At 44.2% G+C, this 20,437-nt stretch overlaps 3 protein-coding genes, 1 long non-coding RNA gene and 1 other non-coding gene across 8 annotated transcripts; 3 read left to right on the forward strand and 2 right to left on the reverse strand.

The window, feature by feature from the left end:
- The first annotated feature begins 7,225 nt into the window (after positions 1-7,225).
- On the forward strand, positions 7,226-8,033 carry LOC120668933 (gibberellin-regulated protein 2-like). The gene is made up of 3 exons (XM_039948750.1): positions 7,226-7,508; positions 7,610-7,649; positions 7,732-8,033. Exons 1-3 carry the CDS (start codon positions 7,419-7,421, stop codon positions 7,917-7,919), a joined length of 318 nt encoding a protein of 105 aa, XP_039804684.1. The 5' UTR covers positions 7,226-7,418; the 3' UTR covers positions 7,920-8,033.
- LOC120668931 lies at positions 8,028-15,136 on the reverse strand. Of its 4 annotated transcripts, none has more exons than XM_039948747.1 (7): positions 14,809-15,136; positions 13,416-13,529; positions 13,270-13,313; positions 9,668-12,568; positions 9,308-9,409; positions 9,068-9,227; positions 8,028-8,541 (listed from the first exon to the last, which is right to left on the reverse strand). In XM_039948747.1, the coding sequence occupies exons 4-7, from the start codon at positions 12,376-12,378 to the stop codon at positions 8,326-8,328; spliced, it is 3,189 nt and encodes a 1,062-aa protein (XP_039804681.1). In that variant the 5' UTR covers positions 12,379-12,568; positions 13,270-13,313; positions 13,416-13,529; positions 14,809-15,136; the 3' UTR covers positions 8,028-8,325. The 4 variants fall into 4 exon arrangements, with proteins under 4 accessions (XP_039804681.1, XP_039804680.1, XP_039804682.1 ...); XM_039948746.1 differs by having other exon boundaries at positions 13,416-13,543; XM_039948748.1 differs by lacking the exon at positions 13,416-13,529.
- A 1,268-nt stretch (positions 15,137-16,404) lies between these two features.
- On the forward strand, positions 16,405-16,848 carry LOC120668935. Its single transcript, XR_005672638.1, has 2 exons — positions 16,405-16,497; positions 16,639-16,848. It is a non-coding gene; the product is annotated as an uncharacterized LOC120668935 (long non-coding RNA).
- Positions 16,718-19,435, reverse strand: LOC120668934 (photosystem II stability/assembly factor HCF136, chloroplastic-like). The gene is made up of 8 exons (XM_039948751.1): positions 19,045-19,435; positions 18,653-18,888; positions 18,379-18,509; positions 17,923-18,055; positions 17,712-17,834; positions 17,429-17,503; positions 17,125-17,240; positions 16,718-16,991 (listed from the first exon to the last, which is right to left on the reverse strand). Exons 1-8 carry the CDS (start codon positions 19,418-19,420, stop codon positions 16,925-16,927), a joined length of 1,257 nt encoding a protein of 418 aa, XP_039804685.1. The 5' UTR covers positions 19,421-19,435; the 3' UTR covers positions 16,718-16,924.
- Positions 19,436-19,465: 30 nt separating this feature from the next.
- TRNAA-AGC lies at positions 19,466-19,538 on the forward strand. Its single transcript has one exon. It is a non-coding gene; the product is annotated as a tRNA-Ala (tRNA).
- Positions 19,539-20,437: the final 899 nt, after the last annotated feature.

The following is a 20,437-nucleotide window of genomic DNA, read 5'->3' on the forward strand; positions in this document are numbered from 1 at the left end:
CCGGTCAATATTTCTCAGAAGCTTGTGTTGGCCAATGATCATGAGGCCAGCAGCAGCAACCTCAAGGAGCAAGACAAGAAGAAGTACTTCCAGCCTAGGTGGTGCCCACCGGGGTTGACTCACACTCAGAAGAGGAGGTTGCAGCGTCTTCGCCGCCAAGAACAAAAGGAGAAGGAGGCGGAGAAGTTGAGAGATGAAATATTTGATGAGTGCAGACCAAGGTTCCCTCAAGGCAAGATGTGATGAGTCAAGACAGTTGATCAGCCCATAGGACCGGTCAGACCGCTCCAGCCGACTGGTCAGACCGGTGCCCCAGACCGGTCTGACTGCTTAGAGCAACCGGTCAGACCGGTCGACCCTGAGACTGAGCAGAAAACCGAAGAGGTTGTCTCCGCTTCGGCTACTGGTGCATCATAGGTTCCACCAGCTTCTCCAGCAGCAGAGGATGAGGAGTTGGTGGATTACGAGGCTTCTCAGGAACGCACAAATAAGGAGATCAATGTTGTGCGCTTTTTTGATGACTATTGGGCGATTACGGAGGAGGAGACAACACATCTGGACTTTGGGCCCCCGCGTAGCTATATTTCAGAAGCCCAAAGATTCGGATAACCACTTGAAGGCTCTCTACGTGAGGGGGCACATCAACGGGAAGCCAGTTTCTCGTATGCTTGTAGATAGTGGGGCAATTGTCAGCTTGATGCCCTATTCACTTTACAAGAAGCTCGGCGGGACGGACGAAGAACTCATCAAGATGAACATGACGGTCAGCGGCGTTGGAGGAGGTGATCCCATTGGTGGCAAGGGGGTTGCTTCGATGGAGTTGACCATTGGGAGCAAGACGGTTGCTACGGCGTTCTTTGTCTCCGAGGTGCAAGGTAACTTCAACCTCATACTTAGACGATATTAGATTCATGCCAATCAATGTGTACCATCTTCTTTGCACCAGTTTCTTATTCAGTGGATCGGCGATGAAGTTGAAGTTGTGCATGGTGATGCCTCTTCCTTCATTGGTACCGCTGATTCAGAGTTCGTTGGTGCACACGATAACATCAAGTGTTTATCGGGCCTGGACTTGACTGATTATGACTTGATCAGTTGCACCAAGGAGGGTTTTGTCTCTGCAGTCTTAAAGCTGATGGAGAATCGGCTACACTTACTCCTGTGATGCAGCAAGGCAACAACACAGAGGCGACCGGTCAGACCTCTTCCTCTGACCGGTCGGACCGGCCGAAGCCGACCGGTCAGACCGGTGCACCAGACCGGTCAGACTGGTCCAACGCAGAGTGGATGCAGCAGCGCATCGAGCACTATCGGGACAAAGTGAACGATATGTGCGAGGCTACTGAAGACCTAGGCGACTTAGATAAGTTAGGCCAGGGTTTTATGTTGGCTGATCCTTTAGAAAAGGTTGATATTGGAGATGGTTTTATTCCTAGGCCAACTTTTGTAAATGCAAACTTATCGAATGATTGTAAAGCCGATTTAATAAAGTTATTAAAAGAATATGTCGATTGTTTTGCATGGGAATACTCTGAGATGCCTGGTTTGAGTCGCGATTTGGTTGAGCATCGGCTGCCGATTAAGGCCGGTTTTAGACCTTATAAGCAACCTTCTAGGCGTTTTAATCCTGTTATGTATGACTGAATAAAAGAAGAAATTAATCATTTATTAGATGCTGGATTTATTCGGTCTTGTCGTTATGCGGAGTGGATCTCTAATATTGTGCCCGTTGAGAAGAAAGATTCGGGCAAGATTAGAGTTTGCATTGATTTTAGAGATCTTAATAAAGCTACTCCTAAAGATGAATATCCTATGCATATAGCCGATATGTTGATCAATGAAGCTTCTGGACATCGTGTTATCAGTTTTCTTGATGGTAATGCGGGTTATAATCAAATATTCATGGCCGAAGAAGATATGTCTAAAATGGCCTTTAGATGTCCTGATTTCGTTGGTTTATTTGAGTGGATTGTTATGACTTTTGGATTAAAGAATGCTGGTGCTACTTATTAAAGAGCTATGAATTTAATCTTCCATGACTTGATTGGTATTATATTGGAAGTTTATATTGATAATATTGTGATCAAATCGGCCGGCTTGAGTCATCATTTGGCTGATTTGAGACTTGCTCTTGAGAGAATGCGTCAGTATGGATTGAAGATGAATCCGCTCAAATGTGCTTTTGGTGTATCGGCTGGGAAGTTCTTGGGCTTCATTATTCATGAGAAGGGCATAGAGATTGATCCAAAGAAAATTGAATCCATGAAGAAAGTAGAGGCTCCTACTTGCAAGAAAGACTTGCAAAAGTTTCTAGGCAAGGTGAATTATTTGAGAACGTTTATATCTAATTTGTCCGGAAAGATAGATGCTTTCACTCCTATTCTTCGGTTGAAGAACGAAGCTGAATTTACTTGGGGGTAGAGCAGCAAGAGGCTTTTGAGAAGATCAAGAAGTATTTGTCTTCCCCACCGGTTCTCAAGGCGCCTAAGAGAGGTATTCCTTTTAGGCTTTATGTGGCTGCGGAAGACAAAGTTATTGGTGCTGTTTTGACTCAAGAAACCGAAGAAAAGGAGTATGTTATCATGTATGTTGGCCGACGACTTATTGATGCGGAAACAAGGTATACATTTATTGAGAAACTGTGCTTATCATTATATTATACTTGTACCAAATTGAGGCATTATTTTTTGTCAAGTACTTGTATAGTTACTTGTCAAGCAGATGTAATTAAGCATATGCTACAAAAGCTGATTTCGAGTGGTAGAATCAGAAAGTGGACTTATGCGCTTGTTGAATATGATTTGACCTATAAATCTTTGAGAGCTATTAAAGACCAAATTATAGCGGATTTCATTGTCGACCATTGGATTAATGATGAGCATGATTTGAATGTTGGTTATATTACTTGCACACCATGGAAGCTGTTCTTTGATGGATCGGCTTGTGATGATGGACAAGGGATTGGTGCCGTTCTAATTTCTCCGAATAGTACTATTTTTGAGTTCTCAAATCGATTGGAAGAAGAGCGCACGAATAACCAAGTTGAATATGAAGTACTTCTATTTGGCTTGGAATTTTTGGAATCAATGGGCGTTAAACATATGGAAGCTTATGGTGATTCACTTCTAGTGGTGCAGCAAGTATCCAAGGTATGCCAATGTTACAACGGTTCTTTAAATGCATATCTTGATAGATGCCTTGATATTATCTCTTGCTTTAATGAATTTGTAATCCGACATATTCCAAAAGATAATAATCAGAAGGCAAATGCTCTGGCTCAGTAAGCATCTGGTTACAATGTTACTAAAAAATATTTTAACATGAGAAAGCCGATGCGAGCAATAGCCGAGTTGCTGGTTCTGGACGAATCGGTCAGACCGGACGCTCCGACCGGTCTGACCGCCCAGACCGGTCCAAAAATCGGTTTGACCGGTCAGACTGCTGAAAACAGCGAGTCAGCCGCCACTTCCAATTCCAAAGGGAAGGCCGAGGTTGTTGATTGGAGGGTGCCTATTGTGACATATTTAAAGGACCCTGGTCATGGTGCGGAGAAGAATATTCGGCGTTTGGTATTTAAATACATTTTGATCAACGATGAGCTTTATCGTCGGACCGCCGAAGATGTTCTTCTCAAATGCTTAGATTCTGATCAGGCTCATGTTGCTATGGGGGAAGTTCATGAAGGCATCTGTGGTACACATCAATCGGCTCCTAAAATGAAGTGGTTACTTAGGAGAGCCGGTTTTTATTGGCCAAACATGATGGCGGATTGTTTCAGATATTGTAAAGGGTGTGAAGAATGTTAGCGATTTGGTAATATTCAGTTAGTGCCTGTTGCGTTATTACATCCTATTATCAAGCCATGGCCGTTCAGAGGTTGGGGGTTGAATTTCATTGGTCAGATTAATCCCTCTTCTTCAAAGGGACATCGCTTCGTGTTGGTTGCTACGGATTACTTTACTAAGTGGACCGAAGCAGTTTCTTTGAAGAATATGACACATCGGGAGGTAATTGAGTTTATTATAGAACATATTATCCATAGATTTGGTATTCCTCAAACTTTGACAACGGATCAAGGTTCATCTTTTATTTCAAAGGAGGTACGTGATTTTGCTGAATTGTATAAGATTAAGATACTCAATTCATCTCCATATTATGCTCAGGCCAATGGTCGGGCCGAGTCTAGTAATAAAATCTTGATAAAGCTTATCAAGAAGAAGATAGAGGAGAATCCCAGGAGGTGGCATGAGGTTCTATCTGAGGCATTGTGGGTTCATCGTATATCTAGACATGGTGCTACTAAAGTTACTCATTTTGAGCTTGTTTATGGTCAAGTGGCTGTTTTGCCCGTTGAGGTGAATCTGGACGCTTATAGATTGGCTAAACAAAATGACCTTTCTGCTGTTGATTACTATGACTTGATGATGGACAATATTGGTGAAGTAAGTGACAAGCGGATGCAAGCTTTGAAGGAAATTGAGAAGGACAAGCTTCAGGTGGCTAAAGCTTACAACAAAAAGGTAAACGCAAAATCTTTTTAGGTTGGTGAGCTGGTTTGGAAGACAATATTGTCTCTTGGGACAAAGAGCAATAAGTTTGGCAAGTGGTCGCCAAGTTGGGAAGGACCGTACAGGACTGTCAAGGTTATCTTCAGGAATTCTTATACAGTGGAGACGATGCAAGGAGAGCGTCTTCTACGGGCACTTAATGGAAGATACTTGAAGAAATATTACCCCAACGTACGGCAAGACGCTTGAAGACGAAGACGGCCGGTATAGAATATCGTCCTTAGCATTATTTTTAGCCTTGTACTTTCTTTGCAAATCTATGTAACTAGGCTAGTTTCTGGTACTTGCTTTTTGGCTTGCAAAGCTCACCAAAAAACAGGGGGCATATGTTGGAGGCCAAAATTGGCAAACACCGAGGCCGACCGGTCTGATCGGTTGGGCCGACCGGTCAGACCGGTCTGGGCCTATGCAGTCCGAGTAGACTTAGGGTTTGTATTATGAAATTTATTTGTAACTCAATTTGGAAGGGGTACATCTTCCCCGGCCTATAAATATAAAGGCCACGGCCGATTGAGGTCCTTCTACTCAATCGAATCAATCAATCTACAATTTTCTTATTTTTCTCTAAACCCTAGCTTTTCCAACATCGTGTTGTTCTTTGCTCGTCTCTACGACGTTCAAGGGCGTCTTGGGTGGCCTACCGACCTCAAGACAACCCTAGATCTTCGATCTCCGACGGGGTCCCTCCCGAGCTTGAGGTCCTAAGTCTTCGCGAAGTTCTCTGCGCCCAACCGGTCTGATCGGTTGGCGCGACCGGTCTGACCGGTCGCCGGGGCACTTCGTCTGGTTGTGATGGTTGTGATCCTGCGCGTTCTAGCGCTTGTGTGTTGGCCAATTATGCGTCAACATACTTTTTGACGACTCCGCTGGGGGACAGATTTTAGTTCAGCAGGAGCAATGGCCGGTGATAAGGTTGACTCCAAGGTAGATGCGACTCCCGTCGACATCCAGTACGAAGACATACCTGAGGAGACGCGCAAGCAATTCGAGGCGGCATTCCAGAAGGAATAGGAGGACGCCAAGAATAGATTGCTTGCATACTTCGGGAAGACTCGGCAAGGCATGTTCAAGAAGGAGGAGTTCAAGATGCCTACATTCACACCGCCGCCGCCGAACGCATCTACTACGGCTACAGCTGCTGCTTCGTCTGCTTCTACTCCAAGCGAGGTAAGTTTTACCTTCGATTCCATCAAGCAGTTTGCCGATGCCTTTTTGAGTCGATTCGAGCAGTCACAAAAGTTTACACAAGATATGCTTATCGACTTAACTATGCAAAACAAGGGGAAGAAACCTGTCAATGAATATTCTAATTTTACACCTAACCCTAGTCTTTCGGCCGCACCATCAGATTATCAGTATGGTATGCCGCCGAATTACTTCGCGGGACAGACACCCCCGCCGGGCACAGTTCGGCCGTCCAGGGCCGAACTGGTCAGATCGGTCGCACCGACCGGTCAGACCGGTGCCATGGTGCTCGATTCTGCGTCACAGCCACAAGTCACGCCTCCTCCCGCTTCGGCTGATTATAGCCTGGATCGAGAATTGTCGGATTTTGTGCCGCCGTATACGACGAAGTCATACGGTGAACCGCCTTACCCTCCACCGTTACCCAAGGATGTTTGGGATGATTGGTTTAGGGCCAATCCACTGTATGCAGCAAGGTGGAGCGGAGCGGCTGGGTGGAGGCGGCGCGGCGCGGTGCCCGGCTTCCCGAGTCGAGCTCCGAGCGCGGCGTGGTGGCTTGCTCCCCAGCGCTCCCCTGCGGCGGTGGAGGGGACCTCCCTCTGGGCGCTCGTCCTCGACAACGGCGGCGGCGCGCGCGCTTGTCCCCGACAACGACGGCGGCGGGGACTCTCTCTTTTCTAAATTTTTTATCCATGAAATATTTTTCATTTTCTCTCTAATTTTTTCTTTTTGAAACTTTTCTCTGAAAATATTTTATCCTCAATTTTTATTCTGGATGCAAAATTTGTTTCCTCCATTTTCTTCAATTTTTCTCTTCTAAATTTTTTCTCCTTGAAATATTTTTTATTTTCTCTCCAATTTTTTTATTTTTGAAAAGTTTCTCTGAAAATCTTTTATCCTCAACTTTTTTTAATTCCGGATGCAAAATTTGTTTCCTCCAATTTTTTATCTTCTAATTTTTTTATTCTTGAAATATTTTTTATTTTTCTCTCCAATTTGTTTCTTTTTGAAAAGTTTCTCGATGGCGGGGTCAGTCCATTCCAAAAATAGAAACGTGGCGGGTCAGTCCATTCCAGAAATGGAAACGCGGCGCTATCGGGAAATCGACCGTAGGTGGTCGATTCTCACGGTCGACCGCAAATTAGGGAGGCCAAAATACCGATCTGAGGCAAATGCAGTCTCTGGAACCTGTTGGCTTCCTCAACTTCTCAACGACCTGCGACGTCCTCCTCACCGTGCAACATTATTGGTATATGTCAGTGCACAATACTTGTCCTCCAGTCCTGGGCAGCATCAAAGAATAAAACATGTGGAGATTGATCTTCACTTTGTGAGTGTCAGGGACAAAGTATCTCTAGGTGAAAGTATTGCATGTTCCATCTCAGTCACAATTTGCAGACGCATTCACTAAAGGCCTGCCACGAGTACTATTTCATGAGTTCAGAAACAGCCTGCACATTTCACCATGGCCAGGCCGTCCGTTCTTCTATTGCACATGCAAAGGCTCTCCTCTGATGTAGCTCCATTTGACTAGTGTGTGATCCTTATCACCGCTCATGTACATACTTGCCTATATTAAGGCATCGGTGATATCAATAAAGTTGAGGCATCCTGCCGTTCTGCACTCATTCCTTCCTAGCCAGGCCCCTGTAGAATAAAAGCAACATGAAGAAGCAGCGGATCCTCCTCCATGTTCTCTTCTTCATCCTCATGGCTGCCCTTGCTGTTGATGCTGATGATCCACAGGAGCTGCAGGTAAGTTAGCTGATCTGACCTTACCTTTGCATCCTTGGATTACAGGAACAAAAAGCATCAGATCTGGCTCATGTATGATGATGATGATGATGATGATGCAGGAGCAGCGTCGATCCCTGCTCCAGGCTCCCCCAAAGATAGGTAACGACGTGTGCAGCTAACTCCTCTCATGCTTCCTCCTGGACAGAGAATCACATCTGTTGTCTGCTGATGGATGCTGCAGACTGCCCGTCAAGCTGCATGGTGCGCTGCGGCAGAAACTGGAAGAACAAGATGTGCAACAAGATGTGCAACGTCTGCTGCAACCGCTGCAGCTGCGTGCCGCCGGGCACCGGCCAGGAGACACGCCACCTCTGCCCCTGCTATGACACAATGGTCAACCCAAAAACCGGCAAGCCCAAGTGCCCGTAGCCTGGTGCCTCAGGCCAATCTGGCAATTTCTGCCGGGCGTGTTATCTATGTATGCTATCATCTTCATGTTAACTATACCAACTGATGATAAATAAACACCAGACTTTCTCCTCACTCATGAATGATCATCTGCATTGTGCTTCGTTCCTGATCGTCCATCATCACTTGCAGTTGCAGCATGTACTACTTAACAAAGTCACGAGGTAGCATATACTGACAGTCAACACTAACTGCACTAGTGATTGGTTGTTTTCATATGTACACATCACCCTAAACCCGACAAAACTCACTCCCTCTGCTATCATCCACAGATCACTGCTAATATATACATACAGATAAAGAGTACAGTAGTTCCCAGAGCTAGATCTGCAGCGTACACAGCTCCAGCCACTGCTTCAGGACGGAGCTATCGGTAGCGTGAGATGAAGAACTCGTAATCCGGGTGCCTGTTTCTAGTCATCTGCCCATTCTTGGCCACGTTGGCCCTGGACATCGCCGCTGCAGCATCATTCAGAGCTCGCACCCTCTGCTTCAGAACCTGGGGCGCTTCACTACACTGTCCATCCTCCGCTGGCCCACCAGCTTCTGAATCGGGTTTGCTCATCTCAAACCACCGCTCCGCCTGCAATCGCAAAATAAATCTAAAGGTGAGAACCAACCGACAGAGCACGATAAAAGCACCCTACCAATGCACATGGCTAGGACTGCTTTCCCAGCAGCATTGACCAGTGCCCCAAAAAACCAACAATCCACATGGCCAGGGCCCACCACTAATCCAACATTCACCGGGTCACAAACGAGCAGGAGCTCCACTAAGCCCCCAGAGTCCTTTTGACTCTAATGGATGCTCTAGATGAACCTTTAATAGGGCACTAGATTGGGGAAAATAGTCTTTGTAAAGGTTCAACGAGTTCAGTTGGTTTTCTGCAAAAAGACTGGATTTTGGTCTGCAGGAAAATACTGCCAGGTAGCTACGATTTAGCTAGTTCAAACCATTTTCAAGATGACCATCCGGTAAGAAATATGTTTAAGACACAAATCAAACTGTAACCATCTCATGACGCAGAAACATCAAGCTTGGAAACCTCAAACCAGGCAAACCATTTCCAGTCAATAACCATGTACCGCAAGATATGTTGGTCCTTTACCTTGTCATTGTAAGACTGCAGGCCTATGACAGGCAAAATAACAGCCTCGTCTGCTGAGCTACTCTGACCAATCCAGTGCCCAAGAGAATGATACGTCAAGAATGCAGCCTGCAATTTACCATCTGGTATACGGTATATGGGATACCATGCGACACAATACCTGAAATTCAAGACAAGTTTTACACATCTACATACAACCAAAGCAACATGATAATGGCACGCACAGAGCATATAACAGACCAAGAGGCTGGATGGAGATCATGCAGGCTCAGCTCCAAACTCTTCGGGTCTCCAAAAATTTGGCAATTCACAGGTTTCGCACCAACAATCAGCTCATTTACCCTAGTAGGAGCGCAATGAGTCTTCTATAAGAATGTTTTACAAAAGAAACACATTTCCTAGTGTTCAGCGTACAAGAATGAACCACAAGTCGAAAATCATAAACTATTAGTAACAAAGAATGGCTCAAGCGCAATAACAAGGAAGATAGTAAAGGGAATTTTTATAATAAACAAAATTATCGCCATCATCATAACTAAAAGGCTGACAATAAGCATGCAGGCACCCCCTGTTTATATATAAATTACTAAGTTAACTCACTTGTCAAACAACAGTCGCCGTGAGTATGGTTGTTCAGATTCAAAAAATTCAAATATGAGCTCGCCACTGACTAACTGTTGATCATCTTCAGTGTGAAAGGTAGATGATCTGTTTCTTGGATTAGATTGTTGTGGCAGAAGCTTTGCAAAGATAGGTGGCAGGTTCTGATGCGGAGACGTTTCACATGTCATATCCCCATCCATTGTTTTCTTAACAATGCTTCCACCACTGGTTCTTTTAGTCTTTTTGAAAAGTTGAACGGCAGATAGATATGGCACGAAATAGGTAGTAATTTGGCAATTGTTATTCCCCAAGCCTTTTGATCTACGGAAGTCCTGTGCCTTTACTTCCAAACCATAGCAGCCAGGTTCTTCGTACCACTTCCAGACAGTTCTTAGAGTGATTTCTGGAGTCTGATGGAAACATAAACCATCCTCCACACATTCTTTCAAGTAATATTTACAGCCAGCAGGGCAAGGGTTACAGTGCACAACTGGCGAAGCAGAGCTAACAAAATGTTCAAAATCTGCAAGAGGCCTACCAATGCGAAGTTGGATGTCTTCTGATCGTCGCTGTGCTGTGAAAACATAACTGATGGCTTCTTTTATCTTGTTGTAACCAGTCTCGATTCCATCATGTGCTTGCCTTTTTAAATCAGTGCGTTCAGATGAGCTCAGTTTAGATGTCATTTCACTAGCTAATTTGCTATCTTCACCATCCGTTGATACAGGACCAACTGAACCGGAAATGTCATCAGCTGGAACTATACCTTTGACAACAGAAGCCTCTGAGATATCTATATGGATCACATTAGACTCCTCTTTCTTTCCAACAGGAACCCATTTCTGTGACAGGTGTCCACCAGCAGAATACCCCCACTTACAGGATTCTTGAGAATTATTCTCCGTTGTTAGCTTCACACATCGAGCTTCCTCAGTTTCTGCAATGCAGTTATCTGTACACGAGTTCTTGGAGCTCAAACTAGTGTATGTGCCCTTGTCTTGAGGACATAAAGAGTAAGGATCTGATATGTGGGCACCACCAGAAGCAGCTACATCAATACTAGATTGTGACCTCTCATTTCCCTCAGTTGGATAGTTGCTGCTATCTCCAGTTTGAACAACTTTGTCAGATAACCAAGAATTTGAGGTTGATCTACCAACGATGTCATTGGCATGAACTAGCTTTAGCGTAGACAATTCTTCTTGCTGCAGGGAATCCTTTGGCACCTTGGGGATACTGTTCCTAGGAGCATAGTAGTTTTTTGATGACTGAGAATCTTGTTTTGAAGAAGAGCTTTGCTGGTGTAGGAAGAGTGCTTGCTTCTTGTAGATGGGTTTGGAAAATGTTTGGCATGAGCCCAACGCATCTTCTTCTTCTTTGGTAGACTCCAGTTCAACTGTCCCATTTGGGGACTCATGTTTGCATGCTTTCCTATTCTGATTATGTTTTGCCCGATTTCTAGTTGGATCTTCCTGTACACCCTTGTTACTGTCCTCGTGTGCACTCTTTTCCTGAACAGGTGAATTACTTGAATGTCCTGCTTTAGATATGATCTTGTCATTTTTTTCTACTCTCTGCCACATGGCCAAACTATCTTTTCCATTACTCTTGTTCCTATTAGCATTCATTACTCTGTTAGACACAGTTAGATCACTGTAGCTTGTTGTTTTTCTTGATCTTCTATTGCTGCTCATTGAACAAATTTTAAGAGAGTCCTTACTGCTGCAGGTCTCACTGCTGCACTGAACTCTTTCAGTATGACTACAACTATCAGTAACATCCTTAGACGAACAAGATCTGCTCTCTAAATGATAGTTGGTACCTTCAGCATGAGCAGCACTAAGATGTGGCCTTATCAACTGGCACTTACTCACATCATTCAGCCCTGTGGAAGCCAGCGGTTGAGAATGATCATGACTATTTTCACCATTCATAGTTAACCCGGCCTCAACATTGACACTGTAGTTCCCACTATTGTCATTGTTCCACTTGCTAAAGAAGGAATCTGTAGTGGCACAATCGGTGTTATAAACATAGGCACATGGAAACTTCTGGCAGCTTTTGCTTTTTTCCCCCAAGCCATGTTCCGCGAAAGTGGATCCGTCAAAGTCTGAAGAATCGGTAGTATTTGATTCATCATTCAAGTAAGGAGCACAAGTGCAGCTTAATCTCCCTCCTATAGCGTCATTAGATGAACCAGCACATTCAGAACCATCCGTCTCATCAGTTCCTAGTGCAGATAAATTCAACATAGTACCACATTTCACAGAGTCATTGTTGTTCTCACCACCCAAATGGGCTTTTTTAACCAAAAGGCTACCAGAGGATGTAATCTCTGACAACTTATCAGCCAGTAAATTGGACGGAAGTACCTCCATAGGAGAAACACCGTAAGTATTCTCTTCAAAAGTGCTTTCTGATGCCAAATTCAACTTTTTACGGGTCGTTCGCCCGTACTGTTTCCCTTTCTTGTTTCCTTTCTTTTTATAACTCCTTTTTGAAGGTTTGTCATCATCATGCAAAATGTCAGAATCAGACCTCAGAATAGTAGTGACAGGTCGGGAGAACTTCTTTGCAACCATATGGCAGGGGGGGACTGCTAACGCTGAATTGCTGATGGTTTTCCTTTGCCGAGATTGACTTAAGGTGCCTCCTCTGTGTGGGTTTCCATTGGAAACTGGTTTAGAAGAATCTGCCTGATCATGCATGTTTCTTTCATTCGGCTGGCCCAAGCAACATGGTAGTATTGGCTGTGCAGATAATAACTCAAGGCCCTCTGTACCTAGATCTCCTGACGTCAAAGAGATTACCTTGTTGACCTCTTCAATGCTAGAAAAAAATGGTGCTGGTTTCCAATCTGAATCATGCCCAAGCGGAAGTATTGTTGATGTAGTGTCCCTGCCACACCACAAAACACAGTAAACAAGTAGCTTTGCAGAAAATTGCAAGAATAGATGGGTTGCAACTTGAAAGGTGTTTGGTTATGCTGGCTGAATCCCTGGTGACATTGTATATGAAAAATGATTACATGGTTATACAAGGCTAACAAACCAACAAGGCAACCAGGAATCCGAGAAGACCAGGTGATAATAATTTGATTTTTCAGAGGCAAAAAATCAGAACAGCTGTTTTTGGTTCTTCTTTCACTTTCACGAATGCAACCAGCACAAGAAACTTTGTAACTAACCAATATATTTAACCTCCACAGCTGTCAAACAAGCAGCCACTCTGACTTAAATGCATGGTGACTTGGTCACTGACAACTGGGTCCGAGCGCCCTGGAACCCACATGTCAGTAACAAATTCACAGCTTGCAGTTACATCAGAGGATCCGGTCGTGAAACTCCTAGGCAGATTTGATTGTGTGGATGGGTAGCGTCAGCTTTAGTGATGTTAGAATAGTAAGAACTGGTAAACATTTCTAGTTGATGGTCCCTACTCTCTCTTCATTGTTCTGGACCAATTAAGTTGTTCAGTTGATTTATAATTTTCTTGTAGAACAGTATATACACAGCATCAGTAGACCAGAATACCACATACACTCTGTCAAGCTCATCAGTGATAGTTGCTAATGGAAGCATGCAGAAACAGTCAATTACCTGTTCCCCGGATGAACAGAAACAGGTTTTCATATCAGGCGACACTGAAAAGGAGATAAAAATGCCATGTCAGTGTTGATGAAGCCAGGTAATCCAGGCCGTGAAAGAACAAGAGAACATGGATAAAAATGCATCATATTGTAGACCTTCGAAAAGTGTCTGCCAATATTTTGGTCGAAAGATCTGTTGCACTGAATATGTGGTGTGCTTTGTAGCCTTGTGTCAATTACTTCAAGTGCACACAGCATTTCTCAGAAAACCTGTGATCACATTTCTATTGAGATGATGTAAGCATATCAGCAGCATCATAAAGGTTTTTCTTTGTTCTGATCAACTAGATTTGCGGAGGTAAAGAAGCAAGCTGACAGTCTCTTCAGCAGGTAGAATCGCCACACAATTGTCAATAAGCAAAAACACAGCATGAAGTGGAGACATTGAAAAGTTATTGAACTAGAGCACATGGACAACATGAAATTAGCAGTTTTGTGTACCTTCCGAATGCTGTTTCTATTTTGAAAGTTTCAATGAAAAATGTGTCACATATGACAGGTGATGATAGCAGATAACACTCTCATAGTTGGATACATGTACAGGAACTAACCAATTTGAAATGTGGAATCAAAGTGCCCTATAAGGCTATGACAACATAGCAACACAAGCGGAAGCTAACGAGGCCTTCATGCAATGCAACGCCTAGCCCGTTACTTAATCTGCAATAAAGCAACTGGTATCGCCCTAAGTTAAGCATGAAGCTACATACTAAAGTCAAATTAGAACTCGCAGCCGTCCATGACAAAAATGGACGCCTATGGAGTTTTGCCCATAGTGACTAACAGCACTAAATTCAAGCGAAGAAATTTTTCACTAATCCGGTAGGTCTAACTAACCACAAAGAAATCAAACTCGGCAGAAATTTGTGGGGCTTCTGAGCCGAGTTTAAGTACTAATAAGCAGGAAATAAGTAAGCAATCCGGAAAGTAAAGCTAGAGAAATTTTAACAGTGGTGGCGTATCACCGGCCAAGATTGCAGATAAATCTAAAGGAAACACCGCACGGGTAGGAAGGAAGAGAAAAAGGGAAGGGAAGGGAAGAAAAACAATGAAAAGAATCTGAGGAAGGTTGATAAAGGGGGGACCTCAGGATGCATGACGATCACCGTAAGCGAGCGGTTGCGGAATCGAAGCGGAAGGGGACAAAATGTGGAGGCTGGAAGAGCGCGGAAATCCCTAGAGGGGATTAGGATGCAATCTATCAACGGAATATTAAAGATTCTATTTTTTCTAAAAAAATATTGGCAACAGGAAGGAGGAGGAATGACCGAATGAGGATGATAATCTGCTGGGAAGCGGACAGCGAAACGCGGGACGAAAATGGGAGGGCCGAAAAAAGCCTGCCGGCGCTAAAAACAGCGCGCACGGGCGCAAAAAACACAACAAAGGAGCACGCTTTGGCTTTAGAGCTTATAGATAGATAGATAGATAGATAGATAGATAGATAGACTGATGATGAATGAATGAATTCGTCGGCATGCTTGCTTACTCGAGATAAGATGGTGCCCGGGGAGAGGAGGAAATGGGTTTTTCCCTCTCTCTCTCTCTCTCTCCACCGGCTCCGGCGCCGATCCTCCCGTCCCGCTCGATCGAATCGAAACCCCGTCCGCGTCCGCCTGGAAGCCACCACTCGAAGTGTAGAGGGATTCCAAAGAGCAGGAGGAGAAGGAGGAGGGGAATATGGATCGACCGGTCGGTCGATCGATGGGACTTTTTGATTCCCAAGGCGAGAAAGCAAATGCAAAGCCCTTCGTTTCGATGGCTCTCTGTGATGGGATGAGTTCTCTCTCTCCTGACCGACGAGACAGACTCATCCCTCTTGGTTGGTTTACTCTCTCTCTCTATATACCCATGTGGAACGAGATCCTGTGCAGTCACGCACCTCGACTTCTCTCTGCAGTCACTGTTGCATAGCAATATTCCGTTTTTCCTGTCATATCCGATTCCTTTCCAACTCCTCCATGCACTTTTCTATTTCCATTTCCAAGAAAAAGGTTTTGCAGGTTCCCTTGTTTTGAATTCGCCAATTTTTTAAATAAATAAACATCATTTGCATATACCTTGATCACATTTTTTAATTTCTTCAATAGGACAAATGAAAACCCTTGCTTCCAAAATGAATGTGTCCTGAACATCTATTTTTTATTCTAAAAGTAAAGATAGTATTCTATAAACTTTGTCAACTCTTTCCCTTGGATTTTTTGGGTGGAACCTATGTTTCAATAACTGATTTTTTTTTATCCTCTACCCTCAAGCCATGAGTTCCTGTATCTGCGAAAAATATTTCCTTTTGTTGGTGATATTATGCGTTACACCTTTTTTTAATACATCACGTGGCTACCTTGATATGGACCTATGGTGAGAGTGGGAGGTCTTCAAGGTACAATTTGAACCGCCCCAAAAATGCTTATATATACATATGCATGATAGTTATACCAGCAACATATTAGTTTCCCATTAAAAAACATTAAATATTACTATAAATAAAAACTTTTAGAGACTGTAGCATAATGGTATTTTTTTTGATAGTATATTTCTTTTTAGAAAACTATAAAATTGTTGTCTTATAAATGGTCCAATGTTAGCCATTGTTTGGAAGGGTTTATTGCGGGCTTCACTTGTTTTGCGCAAAATAAGATACGATATCGCGTAAGCTGGAGTAAAAATAAACTAGAAATCGGGCGTATTTTACGCCTAGATAGCTTAGGTCGAGCTAGGCCAATCTCAGTGCTAATGTCATATACATTAAAAGCTATGACACATCATCATAATTGCTGATGTGGCAATAGAGTTAAGAGGAGAGAGATGACCAGGGTCATCATCATGACCCTCTCATGGCACGGTTGCCAAGTCATGACACAGGGATGACACTCCCCATTGAGGCTGTTCTTTGTTGAGTCATGACATATTTGATCATATAACTATTGTACTATTTAATGCTATAAGTTGTCTATAAAATTGTACCATGACACTGTGCACTGAGAGTGACTATGTCATTCCAGTGTCAAACTGATGTGGCACTTTTGACAACTGTGCCATGACATTTCCCACTGAGACTGGCCTAACATACATCTTGATTCCTTTCATATCTATAATCAATGCTCACTCCTGTCCATTAACTCCCCCGGGCCCAAGTTCAGCGTACTCGAGTTCAGATGAAATGGATTCATTATTTCAGGTTAGGCTATTTTTTCCCTTTCCCATCAAAATACGTGCCAAAACCATCTTTTTAATAAGTGCAATTCTTTTTGAAAAGAAAGAATAGAAATGGCAAGTATTACTCGTCTGCTCCAGCGATGAACATGGGTGCTGTGTGCAGTGAGTCCACACAAGAGGAGAATGACAGGAAGGGTGGTGACAAGAGGAGACTGGCAGTCAGAGATGGAAACAAAGCTATGTTTTTGGTGGGAATGGTACTGTTTCATTCATAATTTGTAGTACAATAGTCACGGGTACATCTTTACACTCTTTTGCGCAAGCGAGAATGCAAACACAATCTGCAGCAACCTCCTTTTACAGTAGTAACAAATGCCGTTACATGTATACACCGATCACGTACTGTATCTTCATCGTATACAAAAAGGCCAGCATTTTGGCAGCTGATTTCAGCCAAGATATCGAAGCAACACTCCGTCGTTGCCAAGCACGAAGCCTTTGCTGTCATCAAGGAACCTGTGCCAACAGGCAACAACACAAAACAGCATCAGAATCGCAATGTTTCAGAGAAATAAGATCGAATGCAGCACTTGCAAGCCTATTGACCATCCATGATCCATGGAATGAATATTTTCGCTTTGCTGCTTACTTGACGGAGTAGAGGTTGGCGGCAATGTTGTCGGCAGCCTTGTCACGCACCCAGCTCTTCCCTCCATTTGTGGTCTTGAGCAAGACGCCGCTCCCACCAGCAGCCCACGCCTCATCCTGCAGTGGCATTGCATGCATTGGAATGGGAATTGGAAATGGATCACATCACCACCCATAGTCTCACTGATCGGGTTATCCGGTTGCTGACTGCTGATTGCAATTCCAGTGCTGACTGCTGATTGCAATTCCAGTTTCCTTGTACTACTACTGAATTACCCAGTTGCCTTTTACTACTACTGAAGTACCTGTGAGCGATAGCCGACATCAAGAATCCCAAACCCCCGGCTCTGCACTTGCACCTCCTCAAAGTCTTCAGTTATCTACGCATGGAAACAGATTACTGTTACACTGGGCAGCAAGACCATCAATCTCCAAAGAAGAGAAAACAGCAGCCCAAGTATCTGTAATCTGCTGTTGTTTCTAGCCAAGATGTGCTAAAAAATCAAAGGGCACTTGCTCCCCCATTTTGCAAGCGATGGCAAGATACAAAAAAATGGCAAGTCCTGAAGCACTACAAGTGATTCTTACCCCAGTTCCTTTGCTGAGGAAGAGTCCACCACCGCGCACCAGCAGCCAAAGCCCGCCATCTGCTCTCCACCCCATGTTCTGAATCCGCCGCGCCACCGCCCTGTTGTGTGGTTGCCAAAATGGCTGCATATAAACGCAGGTATGTAAATGTAAACTTCAGAACCCACCTATGACAGAACAAAGTAATATATATCAACTAGTTGCACCAGACCTGCCCAGGCTCCCATGTCAAATAGAAGTTCCCTCTGCTGGATACAGCAACATAGCGTCCATCAGGTGACCGGTTCACCGTGTTGAAAGTCCCAGTGTAGTAGCTTGCACCACTAATGCCACTTGAAACTGTTCTGCATCACAAACACAAGGAAGAAAAAAAAATGGAGGGAACAATGTCATGCATCATTTTGGGGGGGGGGGGGGATATGCCAAAAGGCAACACAATATTTTTCTCCAATTAGTATGATGTGTTTCATAACTGCTTCTTCAAATGGATAATCAAGATGGTACTTAATTCAGTTATTTCATTTCATGCTCTTGTATGAATAATCTTAAACAAGACACAACCTATCGCCAAGGATGTGCTTCATGAAATTCGATAAGCATCTCTAACTAAGAGGATTCTACTTCAGTGTTTAGGCATCAATAATTGCATTGTTTTACATGTCTGTACCTGTTGAGAGTAGCCGAAACAGTCTCTTGCACGGCAGCCTTCCAGTTGTAGCCGCGATTGGAAGTAACATAGATTGCCCCCTCGTCAGTAACCATCTCCGCGCTCTGCTCCCCCGTAGCTTTTATGTAAACCTGCCGTGCAATTACATAGTAGCATGTTGAGGATTTATCTTGCAATTACATAGTATACCTTTGGGACGCACGCACGCACGCGCAAAGGAACAGGCTTTGTCTTGTGTGGTGTGTATGAGAAGGAAGCGAGATTAGATAAATACCATGTTCCCAGGAAGTTGGGCACTCAAAGGTATTCTTTCCCAGCTCTCTCCAGCATCTGAAGTGTGCAACAGAATAGCAGGTTTGCCGATGATCCAGCCTTCTTTGCCCTTGAAGCTGACAGAGTTGAAGCGGTAGTTGAAATCTTCGTCCTCAGCGGAAGGGATGGAGCGAGCGAACCAGGTGTTTCCGCCATCTTTAGTCTCCAATATCGTCTGCCTTGTCCCAAGGAGAAAGCCTGAAGGAAACCAAGGAGCCTTTGTTGCCTTGCTTATATAATTAATGATGAGATTTTGTATTTGCGTGTCGATCTCGAACCCAATCCCAATGACGTCTTGCATTGCATTGGATTACTACTTACTACTAAAACTGACTAAGTAATAAGAAGGCGTACCGTGGGAGGGGTCGTCGGGGACGAAGGCGATGTCGAGGAGTACGACGCCGGGGTCGATGGGCAGGTACACGCGCTCCCACTGGGACAGCGCCGGCGCGTCGTCCGCCCGAGCCGCAGGAGTAGTCCACACTGGGGGCAGGACGAGAGGGGCGACGGCGGCGGCGGCGGTGTGGGCAATGAAACGGCGGCGGTCGACAGTGCAGTCGGAGTGGGTGGCCCGAGGGACAAGGAGGCGTCGGCGGCGGGAGGTGGGTAGGAGGAGGTGCAGGGAGGCGGTGGCGGTGGAGCTGGTGGCCATGGGAGGCGAGACGTGCTGCTGCTTTGCTGCTTGTGGCTGCGCGTTCCGGTCTCTTATCCGAGTGTTTGAGCGCCTCATTTTTAGGTGATTAAGTAAAGTCTTATCCTATCAAAACCAACGGCTGGGGATGTAGCTCAGATGGTAGAGCGCTCGCTTAGCATGCGAGAGGTACGGGGATCGATACCCCGCATCTCCAATAATTGCTCCTTTTTTTCTGTCTGAGTCTGACAGCATTTGTGCCTTGAACAAACAGTCAAATTTGTTTTTTTTTTTTGGTTCTGGGATTGAGGACTATGCTTGATCAAATGGTCAAGTGCGTATGGGTTCTGAATAAAAAAATGTTATGCTGGTGCTTTGTGTCCTGAAATTCACGCCTGGATTGCAAAGCGGCTGCAGGCTTCAATTCTTCTAGGTAAACAAACTATAATTTGACACCCAAGTCAAAAGGGAATAATACTCTTTACATTCAAACGCCCGTACATTTATGCACATAGTCTTAGGGTCTGTTTGGAGGAGTTATAGTTGAGTGCTAAACTTTAGCACCTATTAGCATTTATATTTTGCTAAAATTTTTGAGTCTTGGTTACCATATTAGCATAACTGTTTGAATACACTAGTGCTAAAAGGTTACCACCATCTTTCATCGGCACTTGTATCCAAACAGAACCTTAATCTCTTTATGTACCTCCGGAGTTTTCAAATCATCACTAACCCACCCACATAGCGGCACCATCTCTCTTTTTTAAAAAAAATCCAATACTATTTGCTATGGTTGATGATGATTAGGTAGCTGGAAACTGTTGAAGAATGGTTTGGTAGATCTGGAACAGCATAAGAAGTTTGACAATGGCGTGCCTGTGACTGAGCCTGCACCTAACTGCTGAACAAAATGTGTCATTTTCAGTTTTGGTGGAGATAGTGGTAGAGTAATAACAACATTGCTAATAGAAGAAATAATGCTCATTTGAGGAGATTTTCTGGACTGAAATCGTGTGATAGGAGAAGGTCATGTATCTAAGCATCTTTCTTTCTTTTCGGTCAGAAAAGGTGTTAGATATCTAGGCAATTTTCGGTATATTTTAATTCCAAATATTA

The sequence above is a fragment of the Panicum virgatum genome, chromosome 4N, assembly GCF_016808335.1.
Source record: "Panicum virgatum strain AP13 chromosome 4N, P.virgatum_v5, whole genome shotgun sequence".
In the NCBI taxonomy this organism is placed as follows: Eukaryota; Viridiplantae; Streptophyta; class Magnoliopsida; order Poales; family Poaceae; genus Panicum; species Panicum virgatum.